Below are 14,721 nucleotides of genomic sequence, written 5' to 3'. Positions count from 1 at the left end.
GATCTAGAACATGATTCAAGTGTAACTGAAATGTCAGTGGTATTTCCACCCAATTTTTACCTTTTTTTGCCAGGCCATAGGCCCATGGGAAGCCTGCAAGCAGTTAGAGATCAATTCAATTCCCTGTTCACAAATTATTTTGAGCTGGAGGGGAGGGGAAATCTATAAAAATATTTGCTTCACAGGATTGTTGTGAGGGTAAAACTTTGAAAGATCTGGGAACTTAGTGTATTGACTGTTAGTCGTACTTTATTATTGGCAAGCTCTGTTTGACAAACAGTATTTGTAAGTCCATCTTAAAGATAAAACTTTTGGGGGATATTGCAGTAAGAATTTGTAGCAGTCTCTGCCGCTTGGTTATACTTGAGTGAGGTTGGTAGGGGGCACTGTGTACTAAGAACAATGCACCTCAACTAATAGAAGCTCGTTGTTGCAGCTGTTCTTAAATGCAAATTTAGGAAGCAAGTATTGAATCAGATATTTTGGTGTATTTTTCTTTCTATTTTCATGTTTCTCCTTTTGTCTCCCTAAGGCACAACTAGACACACAACTGATTATAGTGCCATTTGTGAAAGGAATGTTGATAACTTATTGTTTTTCCTTTGCTTTCCCTAGAATATTATATGGGGGGGGGGTGCATTGCACTCTCAGATAGTGAAATGAAATACTAATTTACTACTTTTTCAGTGTATTGACTAGTTGTCAGTAAGGTCTGATACATCTCTGAGACCATCCCTCTACGTCAGTGTGTTAGGCCTCAGTCATTTGAATTTATACAATTTCCACTAACACAATTTCAGTTAATCAGTGCGGTCTAATAGAAGCTAAATATTTGAGAACTGGTATTTTGTCACAGCGGGTCTGCTACCAAAGAGACAAATGGCCATTAAATGAACTGTGGATTGTCTCTTCTGTATACTGTACTCAGTTTCGCCACCTTGACTTACTGGGCACAAAAGCTTTCTTTGTATTGCTTAGACCTAGGCCCGCATGAGTGCAAATAGAGCATTTTACACACACACATAGACACATGCACACACATGAGACAGATAGAGTCTGATAGAATCAGAAAGGACATCTGCTTCAGTGCCATGCAATTTCATATGGCCTTACCCTCTCCATAAGATGGTTGCTTGTTACTTTCCAGAGAGAAATCTCAGCCTAGTACAAACCTAAAGGGCATACACCACACCCATCCACTTTGTAGAAAATGTAATAGGTAAACTGAGCTGCACAACAATTATATGAAGCTGGAATTAACGATAACTCAGTAGAAAGCAGCAGTTCTTTCCAGGGACGGTTATGTAACCCATTTTTCTTAATCACGGAAAGATGGTTTCCCTCACCTCTTTATCATACTTCCACACTTCCTGCCTTCCGTGAACAGATTATTTTATAGATTAAGACTTCTCAGCTTCAGCATAGGAGAGGTGGGAGAGAGGAAGCTCCCATTTTGATTCCGAAGAAGAAATTTCATATATAGAAAAACCACGTGCAAATTTTGTAATGAGAGAAAGCAAAATGATGGAGCGCTTGTTGAAATCCCCCTACATGACGCCTGGATTACAGTTATTACACAGAGCCATGAAATAGTGGAGTGCAGGTTCTAGGGGTTTAAATTGCAGAGTTTGTAACATGCTACTGCAGTACAGATTTTAAACTGCAATCCTGACTTTAAATTGCTCACACTTGTTACAATCAGAGGCTGCAGAACACTAAGGTGATAGAAAATTTACAAGGCTGTGCTTTAACACATGTATTCTTTTCTCCCCACCCTCTTCCTGTGGTTTTTGTAGCTGTATGCTATCCCTTGGTTTCTCACAATGTTTACACGTGAGTATGATGACCCTTTGTCATTTTTTTTCTGTGCTAAGCATGCCCTTTATATTGCATTATATCGCGGCCATTTTTCACTTTGATCCGGGTTAAATATCTGGGGAACCTGTGAGTTTCCAGATGTTGTATTCCAACTCCTGCGCACACCAGTATGGTCAGTGGTCAGGAATGAAGGGAGTTGAAATCAAGCAACATCTGGAAGGGCACCGGTTCCTTAGGCCTGATATAGGACCTACAGAGGATGGCTAGGATTTCATGCCAATGTTATGGAAGATTTGGGAGTCTGTAATACAGTGGAACTTCCCCTTACTCTCCTAACTCCATGTGCCCCCCAAAATCTCCTTCAACCCTCTGGAGCTATTTTTTTAGGGGGCTGCAGGAGAGAGAAGGGAGATGCTCTGGTTTTCAAGCAGAATGGGAGTGTTGGATACAACCCCAAATTAGCAACATTTTCGTTTCTGATTGTCCTAGTATAGTATTGAATGATTATAGTTCACTCAAGTCATATATGTACTGTGGCACATTTTCACTTAGAAATATCCTCCTGCTGTTTTGTCTTGTCTTTTATGACATGCTCCAGCTTTGAGCAACTCTTACACATCCCCATCAGAAGAACCGTGCTCTTTTGGTGATAATACCACTTTGTCCTTTCAAAGCAGTGGTGTCATTTCATTTTTAATTTGTAGTCTATCTTCTTGAATTACTGCACTCAAGGTAGTTTGAAACCTATAAAAACGACAAAATACACAACAAAAATCGCATTGTGATCCTATAACCATCAAAATCCAAAATCAATTAACAAAAATCAAGGACCCGTTTCACATATATAGACCCAGTTCCCACATAATGCTAAGCAATGGTATGACTTAGTGTTATGTCGAAACTCCCAGGCTCCAGGCAAACCATGAGCTGTAACTCGGGTTTCCTCTTCATTTGCCACTTGTGGTTTAGCCAGAGTAGCATGGCAGCAGCAGGAACAGAGGAAGAGCACAGTGGCTGCAATCTTCTCATGCATTCACTTGTTCACACTAAACCATGGTTTGGCTTAGCATTGTGTGAGTAGTGGGCCAAACATAGTATTACAATATGATGCTTTTTTAAAAAAATAGCAAATGATAATAAAATAAAATCACCCTGGTCAATTGCAATAATTATTTAAAAATCACAAACAACCCAGAAGATATATGTAAAAATACAATGCATAAAATGCCTCAATACTACTGGTTTCTTAGAAGCACAGCAGGGTTATGGTTTGTTCGCACATACAGCAACACATTTTAAAAGTAAACCTCAAAGTTGTTACAGCAGAAACTATGTTTACATTATTGTGAAATTGTGTGATACAGTAAGACATGTCCTTAATTCACAGGGGATTTTCCTACAAGCACCTACAAGTGTGTGGCATAATCCATATACTTAACAGAAGATTTGCAGTACAGTGGTGCCCCGCAAGACGAATGCCTCACAAGACGGAAAGCCCGCTAGACGAAAGGGTTTTCCGTTTTTGAGCTGCTTCGTAAGACGAATTTCCCTATGGGCTTGCTTCGCAAGACGAAAATGTCTTGCGAGTGTTCCGATTTTTTTTCGCTTCCCCCCCTTTTTCTAAGCCACTAAGCCGCTAATAGCCTTTTAGCCGCTAAGCCGCTAAGCCTTTAATAGCCGCTAATAGCGCTAAGCCGCTAATAGGGTTGCTTCGCAAGACGGAAAAACCACTAGACGAAGAGACTCGCGGAACGGATTATTTTTGTCTTGCGAGGCACCACTGTATATCTAAGAATTGCCTTCTAAGCATTTTTCAAAATATTCTTTTTTACTAGCATTTTATATCCATTTTTGTGTGGACACAACAACAGAGCTGTGGTTTAAAAAGCTCAGTTTTGGTATCGGGTATATCTGATGAGGTTTTAAATTTGTTTTATAAATTAACTATTATCCAAGTACATAATGGCAGTCCGATAAAGTCAAAGATTAACTATGATACTGATTCAGATGAGTTAATGTGAAGGGAAATCATTCAACTGCTTCTGTCCTTTGGAGAATTATATACCTCACATACAATTATAGTATTGTACATAAAGTTTGACTGATATTTAGTAAGCATAACAGGAGGAATAGTTTGTATAAATAGGTGTCTGCATTAAAATGTGTTGCTCTCCTGGGTGCAAAAACTTCAGGGTTTATTTGTAACACTGTCACAGAAAGCTGAAGTCATGTTGTAGCTAAAAAGCTGCTCTAAATCAGGAAGTCCCCTGCTTCAAATGTTCTGCAATGAACTATTTTGGTGGCTTTAGTTTGTAAAAATAGATACTCCTCCTCACTCAGAAAAAATGCCCTTGGCCATCTCATCACTCTATAAACAAGACCAAAACCTCTCTCCCTCCCCCAAAACATCCCCCCCAGAAATTTATCCCACCTCTATTCAATTTTGGGGGTGCCTCCAGATGTTTTGTACTAAAACTCCCGCCCGACCTAGTCAGGGATTATGGAGTTGTGGCCCAAAACATCTGGAAACAACCAGATTGGTAAACATGGATGTGTTAAGTCCATGCTCGCCCCTCCTCACTTTTCACAGTTAAATACTGAGCACTGCTGGCCTATTTATTGAAATATTTTGTGCTGCCTATGAAGGTCACCTAAAAATTATGACCTTTGCAAGTGACTATGTTGTATTAGTACCAAATCTGCCTGTAAATATGTTTTCCCCATGGACAACCACCTCTTGTCCTTCTGCCAACACCTTCTCAATATCGCCAACTATTTTAGCACGCTGAGCAATAGCTATCTGTGCACATTTCTTGATTAGTTTGTACATACAACGTCTCTAGTAAACATTTATTATAACAAGAAGATCGAAAATGTACTTATGGGAGAAAAGGGTCCCATTGAAAGAGTTAGCTGGGAATTCAATGTCTATGCAGATCATGCATCTCTTTCCTTTTGCTTCAGTAATAAATACAGAGTGTTTCAACAAAAGAGAAAAGTCCTTGAAGTGTTTTTTTAGCAGAATATATAATTATCTTAATTAGGCATTTAATAACACTGAAATGAGTTATTGATTACCTTTGGGAGTGATCTACAGATGAAGATAAATCTTTCTAAACAAGGTTGGGTATTCTTTGTTCTAAAATTAAAGCAATAACCTTCAAGTTGTGGTAATTTATCTAGAAAAATGGCTGTATATCTGTGACAGAAAATCATAAGCCTCTTTCACTATCCTACTCAATTTATCAATGAATCTATTGACTTAATAACATAACACTATTTTGGTTTCTCCAAATGGCTCTTCCACCACTTGGTTGCATGCATGCTATTAGGTCACCTGCTATTTAGGGCCTTTTCTTGTGTTGAATCGTATTTATAAACCCTTTGCGTACTGAGTTTATGTTATCAGTTACATCATTGTTGTTCAACTTCAGCTCCCACCAGATGCAGCCAGCATGGCCAATGACCAAGGGTAATAGGGATTGTAGTCCAGCAACATCTGGAAGACCACAGGTTCCCCACTTTCGTTCTGCAGCAAAAGCCAAGGTGGTGCCTTCAATAAGCTGCCCTCCAACTCCCATCAGTCCCAGCCAGCATGGCTAATGGTCAAGGATGATGGGAGCTGTAGTCCAGCAACACCACCACATTGACTACTCTTGTCAACAGTTCCAGGTCAACACAACCTTTTCTAAACATATGATCAACAAGCTAGTTTGGTTTGATCTACTGATGGGCCATGTGAGGTTTCTAGTCTCTCAAGATAATTAAACATAATTTTCCCGTCTTTCCCACCCCTTGCAGATGTCTTTCCGTTGCACAAAATATTTCATCTGTGGGATACATTACTACTTGGGAATTCTTCTTTCCCTTTCTGTATTGGAGTGGCTATTCTGCAACAGCTGAGGGACCGACTTCTCTCTAATGGATTCAACGAATGCATTTTGCTGTTTTCTGATTTGCCAGGTATTGCAAGTTTCTATGTTGGATGCCTTCCATTATGGTTCATGAAGTTTCTGTTGATAATTTTGGGTTTTGAGTGTAAGATCTTAGTAGGGAGATGGAAAATATTAATATAGATGGGTCCTTGCATTGCACTGAGCAGAGTTTGAATTAAAAAAAGTAAAATTGGATAGCTAAGTTGTAGAAGTGTAATATGAGAGAACTAAATTAACTGGGCATGCCATAGTGTGAAACCACACACCTTTCCTAATAGATCTTCCAGTAATATGTGTTGCAGTTTCATTTGCTGTGGTGAGTAACCAGTTCCATTCTGACAGGTACAATGAGCCCCAGACTTCCTGCAGATCTTGAAGTTGTGGTGTCATTCCTACAGTTGCATTGCGTTTCTGAAGGGCCCTAACTGCCTCACAAGCGAGTTCATGTCCCAGCTCTCCTCTTGAGCTTGGGACTCCAGTATTGTGTTTTCCTTTTAAATCTTAGCAACCAGTTTTGTCTTGATTTCATTTTTTTCCACACAGTTGATTAACTAGGGTGTGTTTGGCCTTCTCCAGAGCAGAACGTTACAATCTCATTTGATGCAATCTCATTACCTTTTGATAGACTAGCAAACCACTGCATGCGCTGCTCTGGTTTGCCAGAAGCGGCTTAGTCATGCTGGCCACATGACCCGGAAGCTGTCTGTGGACAAATGCCGGCTCCCTCAGCCTATAGAGTGAGATGAGCGTGCAACCCCAGAATCAGGGGTACCTTTACCTTTTACCATAGGTTCTAATGGAACTGGAGAGCAACAGTTGCCTTAGAAAATATCTACAAGTGTGCATCACATTGAAAGCAGCTCTGGAATCCGAAGCCTCCCTTTACGAGGAGGCAGGAGCTGACCTCCTTATACGTTGTTCACATGGCAAGCAGCATGTTTGACAGCTTCTCCAGAAGCTGTCCCTGCAGACAGAGAAGGCTGGAGGAGAAGTGTCACATGCTTGACTTGCCTCTCGCCATCCCTCCCAGGAAGGTGTATTCGTTGCTGTTTCACTTTCAAGAAAAAGACACAAGAGCCGCTTGTTTATGAAAGGTTTTTGTTTTGTTTTGTTCTTTTACCCCTACATATTCTTGAATCACCTGTGTTTGATGCCTTTGTCAAGAGAGCAAGAGGCAGATGTGTTTATAAAACAGTTCTAAAAATTCATCAAAGGTGAATAATGGTATTTGAGAACAGAAGCTATGCCTACGTGCCAATATTTAATAGCTTCCAGCCAAGTATGGGGTAGTGAAGCTGGCTTTGGTACAGATAGAAAGTGATTTGTTAGCACACACCTGCTTGCTGAAGTTGTTCTGTAATGTTGAGGCCTGCAAGATTGATGCCATTTTACCTAAAGCTCTGAATCCTTTAATTATACCCATTTTCCACTTGTATATATGTGATGCTCACATATTCAAGCCTATCAATCCTAGTTTTTAGCTCTAAGGATGAAGAAACCCCAAACAATTTCTCGTTCGCTCTTTCTTATCAGCTCCCTCGCTGTTGTATACTTGGTCATATTGTATATAGATTACCTGGCATTTAATATCTCTTACGAGCTTCTATACAGATACATTTATCAGCATCTTCATATTTGGCTTCTCCATACATACAAAGCCTCCAGGCTTTATGAATAGCTACTTGTTAACTATGTGTGTGTTTATGTGTATGTGTACATGCATGTGTATATAGATAACGCAGGATTTGGGGTATGAAAGTTTGTTTGTTTTTAAATGGAAAAACCAGACAAGATCCATTTGTATCAGATTTTCAAAAGATCTGCAGCTTCATTTGCACATAATACATTTTATTTATTTATTTATTTAATTTTATTTCATATAATTTGTATATACCAGTTGATTGTAAGGGGGGGACCTCCAAGGGGTTTAGAATAGGAGTGGCAAACCTCAGGGCACTGCTGTTGGCTTGCCAGGCCCAAGCCAAATTGTCTCCATCCTCCTCCTCTGCAGTGTGAGGATGGGTCATGGGGGCAAAAGACGCATGCCTATTTGGCTTGCCAATTGTGCAAATGCAGCCAAAGACATACGATTGGACCTGGCAAGAATTCAGAACTTAATCTTTTACCTAACTGCATTTTAAAAAAGGAAATCGCTACGGTGCAACACAGTGCAGCATTGCAGTGTGATTGTGGGCCATGTTCAACCAATAGAAAACATGGAGGATTTTCAAGTAAATAGTAACATCAGTTAGTGAAAATGTTTTCGTGTCAGATGGAAAGCAATGCAGTATCTAATAGGCAGAGCCCTACCAAGCTATAAGATGTGTGTTCACAGGAAAACTATGTGAAAAGGAAAGGCTTCTGCAAGCAGACCTCTTGATATCTTACTTTCTCCTCCCAAAGTGTTGTCTGTGTGCCTGGGGCAAGTTTTGTAGGACATTAAGTAAAATGCTTGGGACTCAAAGGCCAGGCCAATGCTATTAACATGCATTCTTTCTAAGAGTGACAAGCAATTTATCTTTTCTAAATTTCCTCTTCGCATGCAGGGTCGCCAGAAAGAAGCAGGTTTCTGGAATGGATTTAATGATATGCAAAAGAAACGCTTTCTCACATTTATATATACTATTTGCCACACTTTTATTGAAAGATTTTCTGTGTCAATAATCCCTTGTTTAGCGCTCTGTTTTTCCAGTGATCTGTCTTTGCAGAAAAGCGCTCAAGTGCTTTGCTGTGAAATTCCCCTCTTGTCACCTGTGTTCCTTCTTAACTTTGTGCTCTGTGTGCTCTGTCGTCCCTGTGAAATACAGACTAAAAGTTTAAAATGACTGCTGGAGATTATGGCATCTTTCTGAAGGCTGTAGGGCTTTGCTATTTATCAGTTATCATATGATAACACTTTACGGAAGTGTAATATGTGATTGTGAGTTGCAGCGTGGAATATAAGCTGCTGCAGCCTCAAATGCCTCTCCAGCCAGGTGTGACAGTTTTATCAAATCAAGGGAGATTAATGACTTGCTTCGTTTTGACAAAATACAGCTGCTAAATTTCCACTGAAAATTAGGCAACAGATTCTTTTCTCCATGTCATTAAACCTACAGGAAATAAGTCCATTAACGAGGCTCGTTTAATTTTGCTGAGTAGCCTTTAGATGATTTCCAGGCTAGATGTCAGTGATTTAAGAAGTAGCGGGAGTCTTAAAGGTACCGTATTTTTCGCCCCATAGGACGCACTTTTTCCCCTCCAAAAATGAAGGGGAAATGTGTGTGCGTCCTATGGGGCGAATGCAGGCTTTCGCTGAAGCCTGGAGAGCGAGAGGCATCGGTGCACACCGACCCCTCTCGCTCTCCAGGCTTCAGGAAGCTATCCGCAAGCCTTGCAAGCCCGGCGGGAGTTCCCACCGAGCGCGCGAGGCTTGGGGCGGCAGCCTGTCGCCCGAAGCACGGGGAGCCCTCCGGAGGGTGCCCCGTGCTTCGGGCAGGTGTGCGCAAGGCTTGGGGCGGCAGCCGCGGCAGGGGGGGGGATATATTTTTTTTATTCAGTCCCCCCCCCCAAAAAAAACCGAGGTGCGTCCTATGGGCCGGTGCGCCCTATAGGACGAAAAATACGGTAGTTTAGGTTTTAGGCCGCATTCACCAGAGCAAAATGTGTACGCTTGGCTCTTCCCCTGATCATGCCAGGAGCAAAACGAACCACAGTCCCTGGCTTCCCGTTATTTCTGAGCCAGGGAATGTGGTTTGATTTGCTCCCACCGAAAAAGGTTTGTTCTTGGCTTTCCAAAACTCTTTTGATCTCACCAAGGTTCACTATCCACCACGTCAGCCATTACACCTTGCGGTCCTCTTTTCAGAAATCGACATAGAACGTTGTGTCCGTGAATCAATCAATCTTTTCTGCTGGACTCCTAAGAGTGCCACATACAGACAATATGCACAGCATCCCAAGCAAGCCGGAGAAGGCAACTGTTCAAGAAGTTTAATGTCTTGTTTCTCATCCGACTATCAGGATGCTCCCAGGAGTGATCTGGTGAGTTTTTATACTTTCAACTTACATTGATTTTTTTTTTTTTGGTATATAGAACAGAATATTAAGGCTAAATATACTCTTATTGTCTTAATTTTTTTTTAAAAAAAATGTATTCACTGAGACCATTCTGCAGAAAGGATATATTTCTTTTTAAAATCAATAAAATAAACCTAAAAACAAACAAAAAAATCCATTTGTTGATGTCAGCATTCCTTGTTGATGTCTCTTCCTTCATTTTACAGTTAACAGCTATGTATAGATGTTTTCTCACTGTGACATTGCTTGACTAAACCACGTCAGCTATTTATTGTTTGGAGTTTGAAGTGTATATCTTTGTTCTTCATGAGCACACTAATTTGGGTTTCTAACTTCCCTGACTCCCCAAACTTTTTGAACTTCTGAGCTGTTTTGTGGTTTGATGGCCACGTGACCTTTTATTTATGTTCCAGTACCATCTTGATCCTAGAACTGCTCTGAAGAATGTGCCAATGGAAGTATTTCATCTTGTGCCAGGGCTTCTCCCTGCTCCTGTAATCATACTGTTTCTGTTGTGCATGGGCTTTTATTCCTGTAACAGAGATTATTGAGGCCTAGTCACAGAGTTTCTGAGTAAGCCTTCTCTTCATGGAGGAAGAATAGCAAAAAAGAATCCATTTCCCTCTCCCGTGGAATTTGTGGAATGTGCTATTTTAAAAGGCCCTACTTTCTGATGGCTTACTCACTGTATCCAACGTGCTGATTGCTGATTCAACAAGCAGATAGCTTCTCTCTTAGCAATTATGAAAATGTAACCTTTGTCTTAATTTAAATACAGAAACATTTCTTTTCAATGGAAATGGCCTTTGGTGGTGGCCTGGGGAGTGGGGTGATCTAATATAAACTTTTGGAACTAGCCTGGGAATATTTTATTTTGTTTGCTCTTTAATTTAGGAAATACATTTTTTGTCTCTTTGAATTTCCTTTTTTTTTTTACTTTACAGAGAGAGAAATACCTAGAGCATAATTACTCAATTATTAGTGTGGTGCTTTAGGGGCAGATAAAAGGGACGCAGGTAGCGCTGTGGGTTAAACCACAGAGCCTAGGGCTTGCCGATCGGAAGGCCGGCAGTTCGAATCCCCGCAACGGGGTGAGCTCCCATTGCTCAGTCCCTGCTCCTGCCAACCTAGCAGTTTGAAAGCACGTCAAAGTGCAAGTAGATAAATAGGTATCGCTCCAGCGGGAAGGTAAACGGCGTTTCCGTGCGCTGCTCTGGTTCGCCAGAAACAGCTTAGTCATGCTGGCCACATGACCCGGAAGCTGTACGCTGGCTCCCTCAGCCAATAAAGCGAGATGATCGCCACAACCCCAGAGTTGGCCATGACTGGACCTAATAGTCAGGGGTCCCTTTACCTTTACCTTAGGTGTAGATGGGGCTCATCAACCTTGGAAAGTAGCCCATCTAGGAGAAGGGAAACCTCTACTGCTTTGCATGATATCTTCGGAAGAAGAAAAAACTAAGGAGTAAACCCTACACAAATCCAGAGTGGACTCCCCAAGAAAGTTGGATGGTGCCTTCCAGCAACTCCCGCAGCCCAGCTGATGCCAAACATATTGCTCTGCTTTCCTTTGGACCACATCAGCCAGGCTGTGAGGGGGGTCTTGTCGTCTGGGCAACCCAAGACCTCCATGCACATTGGCCAGACTTACATCCTTGGAAGGTCAATTTGGTGCTGATAGTGCAGTCGTTTGCCTTCACCCCAGAGGTGCACTCCGATGTCTCTAAAGATAGACAGATGCCAACAAGTGTGGTGTTTTCAGCCCTCCTCCAATAGCTTGGTACTGAAGGAGATAGATTTTAGATAGATAGATTAATTAATTTAAGGTTACCAGATGTCCCTGTTTCCTGGGGACAGTCCCCGGATTTACAGCTTTCTCAGTATTCACATGTATGTAGCGAACAATAAGTGTCCCCGGATTCTTTGAAAAAAATCTGGTAACCTTAGATCAATTTAGATTATTGACAAGTCCCTGTCCTGTGCTGTCTCTTGAAAGCTTGCCTTGCTCATTTGGAGTGATGTGTGTATGTGTGTGATGCTGAAACATGCAATATTCACATTTTATAAAGCGCGCCATATATTTTGTGGCTAGGGAAAAAAACCCTGAACTATCCCATTGGCTGCACCTTGCAACTAATTGTTGCTTGCCTTTTCAAGGAGTTCCAAAGCATAAGAAATGCACGGAATTGACAAACAAGGCCAAGAGACGTTGCCTAGGCAAGGTGTTTGCGCTTTTGGAGCCAAGTGATAGCCTTATCGGCAGAACTCCTTTGATGGTTTTCCACAGTTCCCTTTGCACCCCAACACTCTCCGAACAGCTTGACACTAGATGCCTCCTTTATGAAATTGCAATTCCTTTCATGCCATGAGCAGCATTTCTCCTCCGAGGTGTGCTGATCACTTCCTAAAGTAAACTCCCAAAGACCATTATCGCGGAGCAGAGCAAATGTTGATGGTATGTTATACAAAAGAAAAAACAAATAGTTGGTCAGCAGTGGGACTCTCCCTTGTTTTCTTTTTCTTCGCACTTTTTAGCTTTCTCTGTCCTAGCACATGCCGTACCTCACTTCAAAAGTGCTTGAAGTGGCTTCATTTCTTTTGAAGTGGGGGGGGGGAGAACTGGGGCTCCACTGCCGCTTATCAGTTTACTATTGCAAAATTTGGGGGGGGGGGAGTTAAGCAGACACTTAATTCTCACTCATTAAAATGAATGTGATTTCAGAGCACTTAAGGCTGGCTGTATCATACCCATTGCATTTGAGTGTACGCCTAAATTGCAACACATAAGTTAGGCACATGTGTGTTTTAGTGTGCAAGGGAACAGCTGCATGGTCATGTCTGCAAGTAAGGAACCTGGAAAAATGTGTTTGTATTGCCGTGTGTGCACTCAGAAATCAAGGAGTTGCTACTTTGTACTAGGCTAGACTGTGTGTCCGTATAGCCCAGAACTGTGTACTTGGACTGGTAGCAGTTGTCTAGGACATACACATACACATGTGCGCGCGCGCACACACACACACACACACACACACAGAGAGAGAGAGAGAGAGAGAGAGAGTATTTATTTGAATAGAATTTAACCACTGACATAGAGGGAAGGAGGGAGCAAATACACTTGCCTCCAAGAAGCTATGCAACAGTAATGGTGAGATGTTGCCACCATGCAGGTTGGGGGACTCAATGTGTGACTAACCCAGTAATACTCTGGGTTGCAGCCCACAGTTTACAGTGCAGAACATAGGCATGTTTTATGGACTAGAATACTGTGGTGTTCAAATGTCCTGAATTTGTTTGCTTACAGTAGGAGCCAAAGTAATGCTTTTTGCAAGCTTAGCCCTAGCAGAGTTTTATTTCTTCGTAAGTATTTGAGTAATTTTGGGTATAAAAAGATGTGGCTAGTGGATGCAGACTTTTTGGCAGCAAATGTAGCTCAGCATAGTGCTGTTTGTGGAGTGTTACTGTTTTATGTCATGGTTCAGTAAAGAAGCTGTATATTTTGTCACGAAAATAGTATTCTTCATCTTAAAAAAAGAATGAAAATAGCCCTACAGTGAGTATTAAATTTCATGTCTAGTAGAGAAATAATCCTCTAGGGTTAGTCCATTGGGCAGATATATTAGACATAGATTGTGTCATCATTATAAAGGAAGTAAAGCTCTAAAATAGATGCTGTCTGTCTTCCCTTATTCCCCCCTATGTTATGTTTAATTGTTGTACCCAAAGGATGCAGTATCAATCAAACTGAAGAGGGTAGCCGCATATATATGCTGCAATTGTCTTGTGGTGCTATTTGCTTTGTTCCTATCTCCTTGGTTGCCACACGTATATGCTCTTTTTCTTAGCTTGTGTAAGATATGAAACGTAAGATTGCTATCTGCTGTGAAGCTTTGCAGCTGAGATTTCTTTCCTTCAGTAGTAGAAGAGAGGAGGCTAACCATTCTACTGAGTCAAGGAGGAAGCTGTAAATGAGGCTCTGGATGGCAGTTTCCCTGTGTGATTTGCATCAAGTTGCCATATTTCAAGTAGAAGGAATATGTGCTTTGATTACACAAAACATCTCAGGCAACCAGTAGCACCCATTCTGCATGGTCTAGCATCTAGCTGTTCATTGAAAACTGGTGGATGATATGTGGATGCTGCGTTGAGTAATATCTCAGAGATACCAAAAATGCTTGTCACCACAATGAATGGAATGTGTGTGTAGGGAGAGAGCTTGTATTATTTGTGGCCCCATGGGAGTTAGAGCATAAAATAGCTTGGAGTTTGTCAGAGAAACAATGTTTACTCTTAATGGAAATGGGAGATTGCGCACAATGCTGGATGAAGGCATTGTGTTGCCTAAAGGGCATTGTTTCATCTTTATTTTCTCGTTTCTTGTCTCCATTTAAAAGTCCAGGGATTCTATCAAGTTGAATGATCTGAAATCAGAAGTGTCACCGAGGATCTCGGCTGAAGATTTGATCGACTTGTGTGAACTGACAGGACCTGGTCATTTCAAGACTCCAACAAAGAAAACAAAATCTAGCAAGCCCAAGCTGCTTATCGTTGACATCCGTAACAGCGAGGAGTATCCTTCTAAATGGAAAAGCCATAGATTGATCGTTACTATATGCTTTGCCAATTTCAACTGAAAGTGCTACATTGCTGCAGCAGGGAGTTTTAACTGATCTGGTGAGTTGGGAGGAGATTTTTGGCCTGGCTTCTTTCTCCCTGACATCTAATGTTGTAAACCCTGTAAATCTGTAAACCCTACATTTTCAGATTATTTACTTGGTGGAGCATTTGCTCATATGAGTCTCCTGCCTGCAGTCTGAAGTTGTAAAGCCTAGGTGCAGGTTGACCATCTCAATGAGGACTAGGCTGTGTAGGAAAGGCCCTCGTCAACGCTGTAATAAACATGATAGAGGGA

The 14,721-nt window shown here is 41.4% G+C and overlaps 1 protein-coding gene across 2 annotated transcripts in view; it reads left to right on the top strand.

Annotated features, from left to right (window-relative positions):
- Window positions 1-14,721, top strand: part of TBCK (TBC1 domain containing kinase) — an 82,110-nt gene that overhangs the window by 53,370 nt on the left and 14,019 nt on the right. For both annotated transcript variants that reach the window (XM_083459208.1, XM_083459209.1), the window contains exons 21-24: window positions 1,797-1,833; window positions 5,620-5,781; window positions 9,601-9,776; window positions 14,204-14,379. In XM_083459208.1, coding sequence (XP_083315334.1) covers window positions 1,797-1,833; window positions 5,620-5,781; window positions 9,601-9,776; window positions 14,204-14,379 — 551 coding nt within the window. The remainder of the gene's footprint in view (window positions 1-1,796; window positions 1,834-5,619; window positions 5,782-9,600; window positions 9,777-14,203; window positions 14,380-14,721) is intronic.

This window comes from Podarcis liolepis, assembly GCF_965112155.1.
Source record: "Podarcis liolepis genome assembly, chromosome: 9".
Taxonomy (NCBI): domain Eukaryota; kingdom Metazoa; phylum Chordata; class Lepidosauria; order Squamata; family Lacertidae; genus Podarcis; species Podarcis liolepis.
The sequence above is the reverse complement of the archived record's forward strand: the minus strand, read 5'-3'. Positions and strand labels throughout refer to the sequence as shown.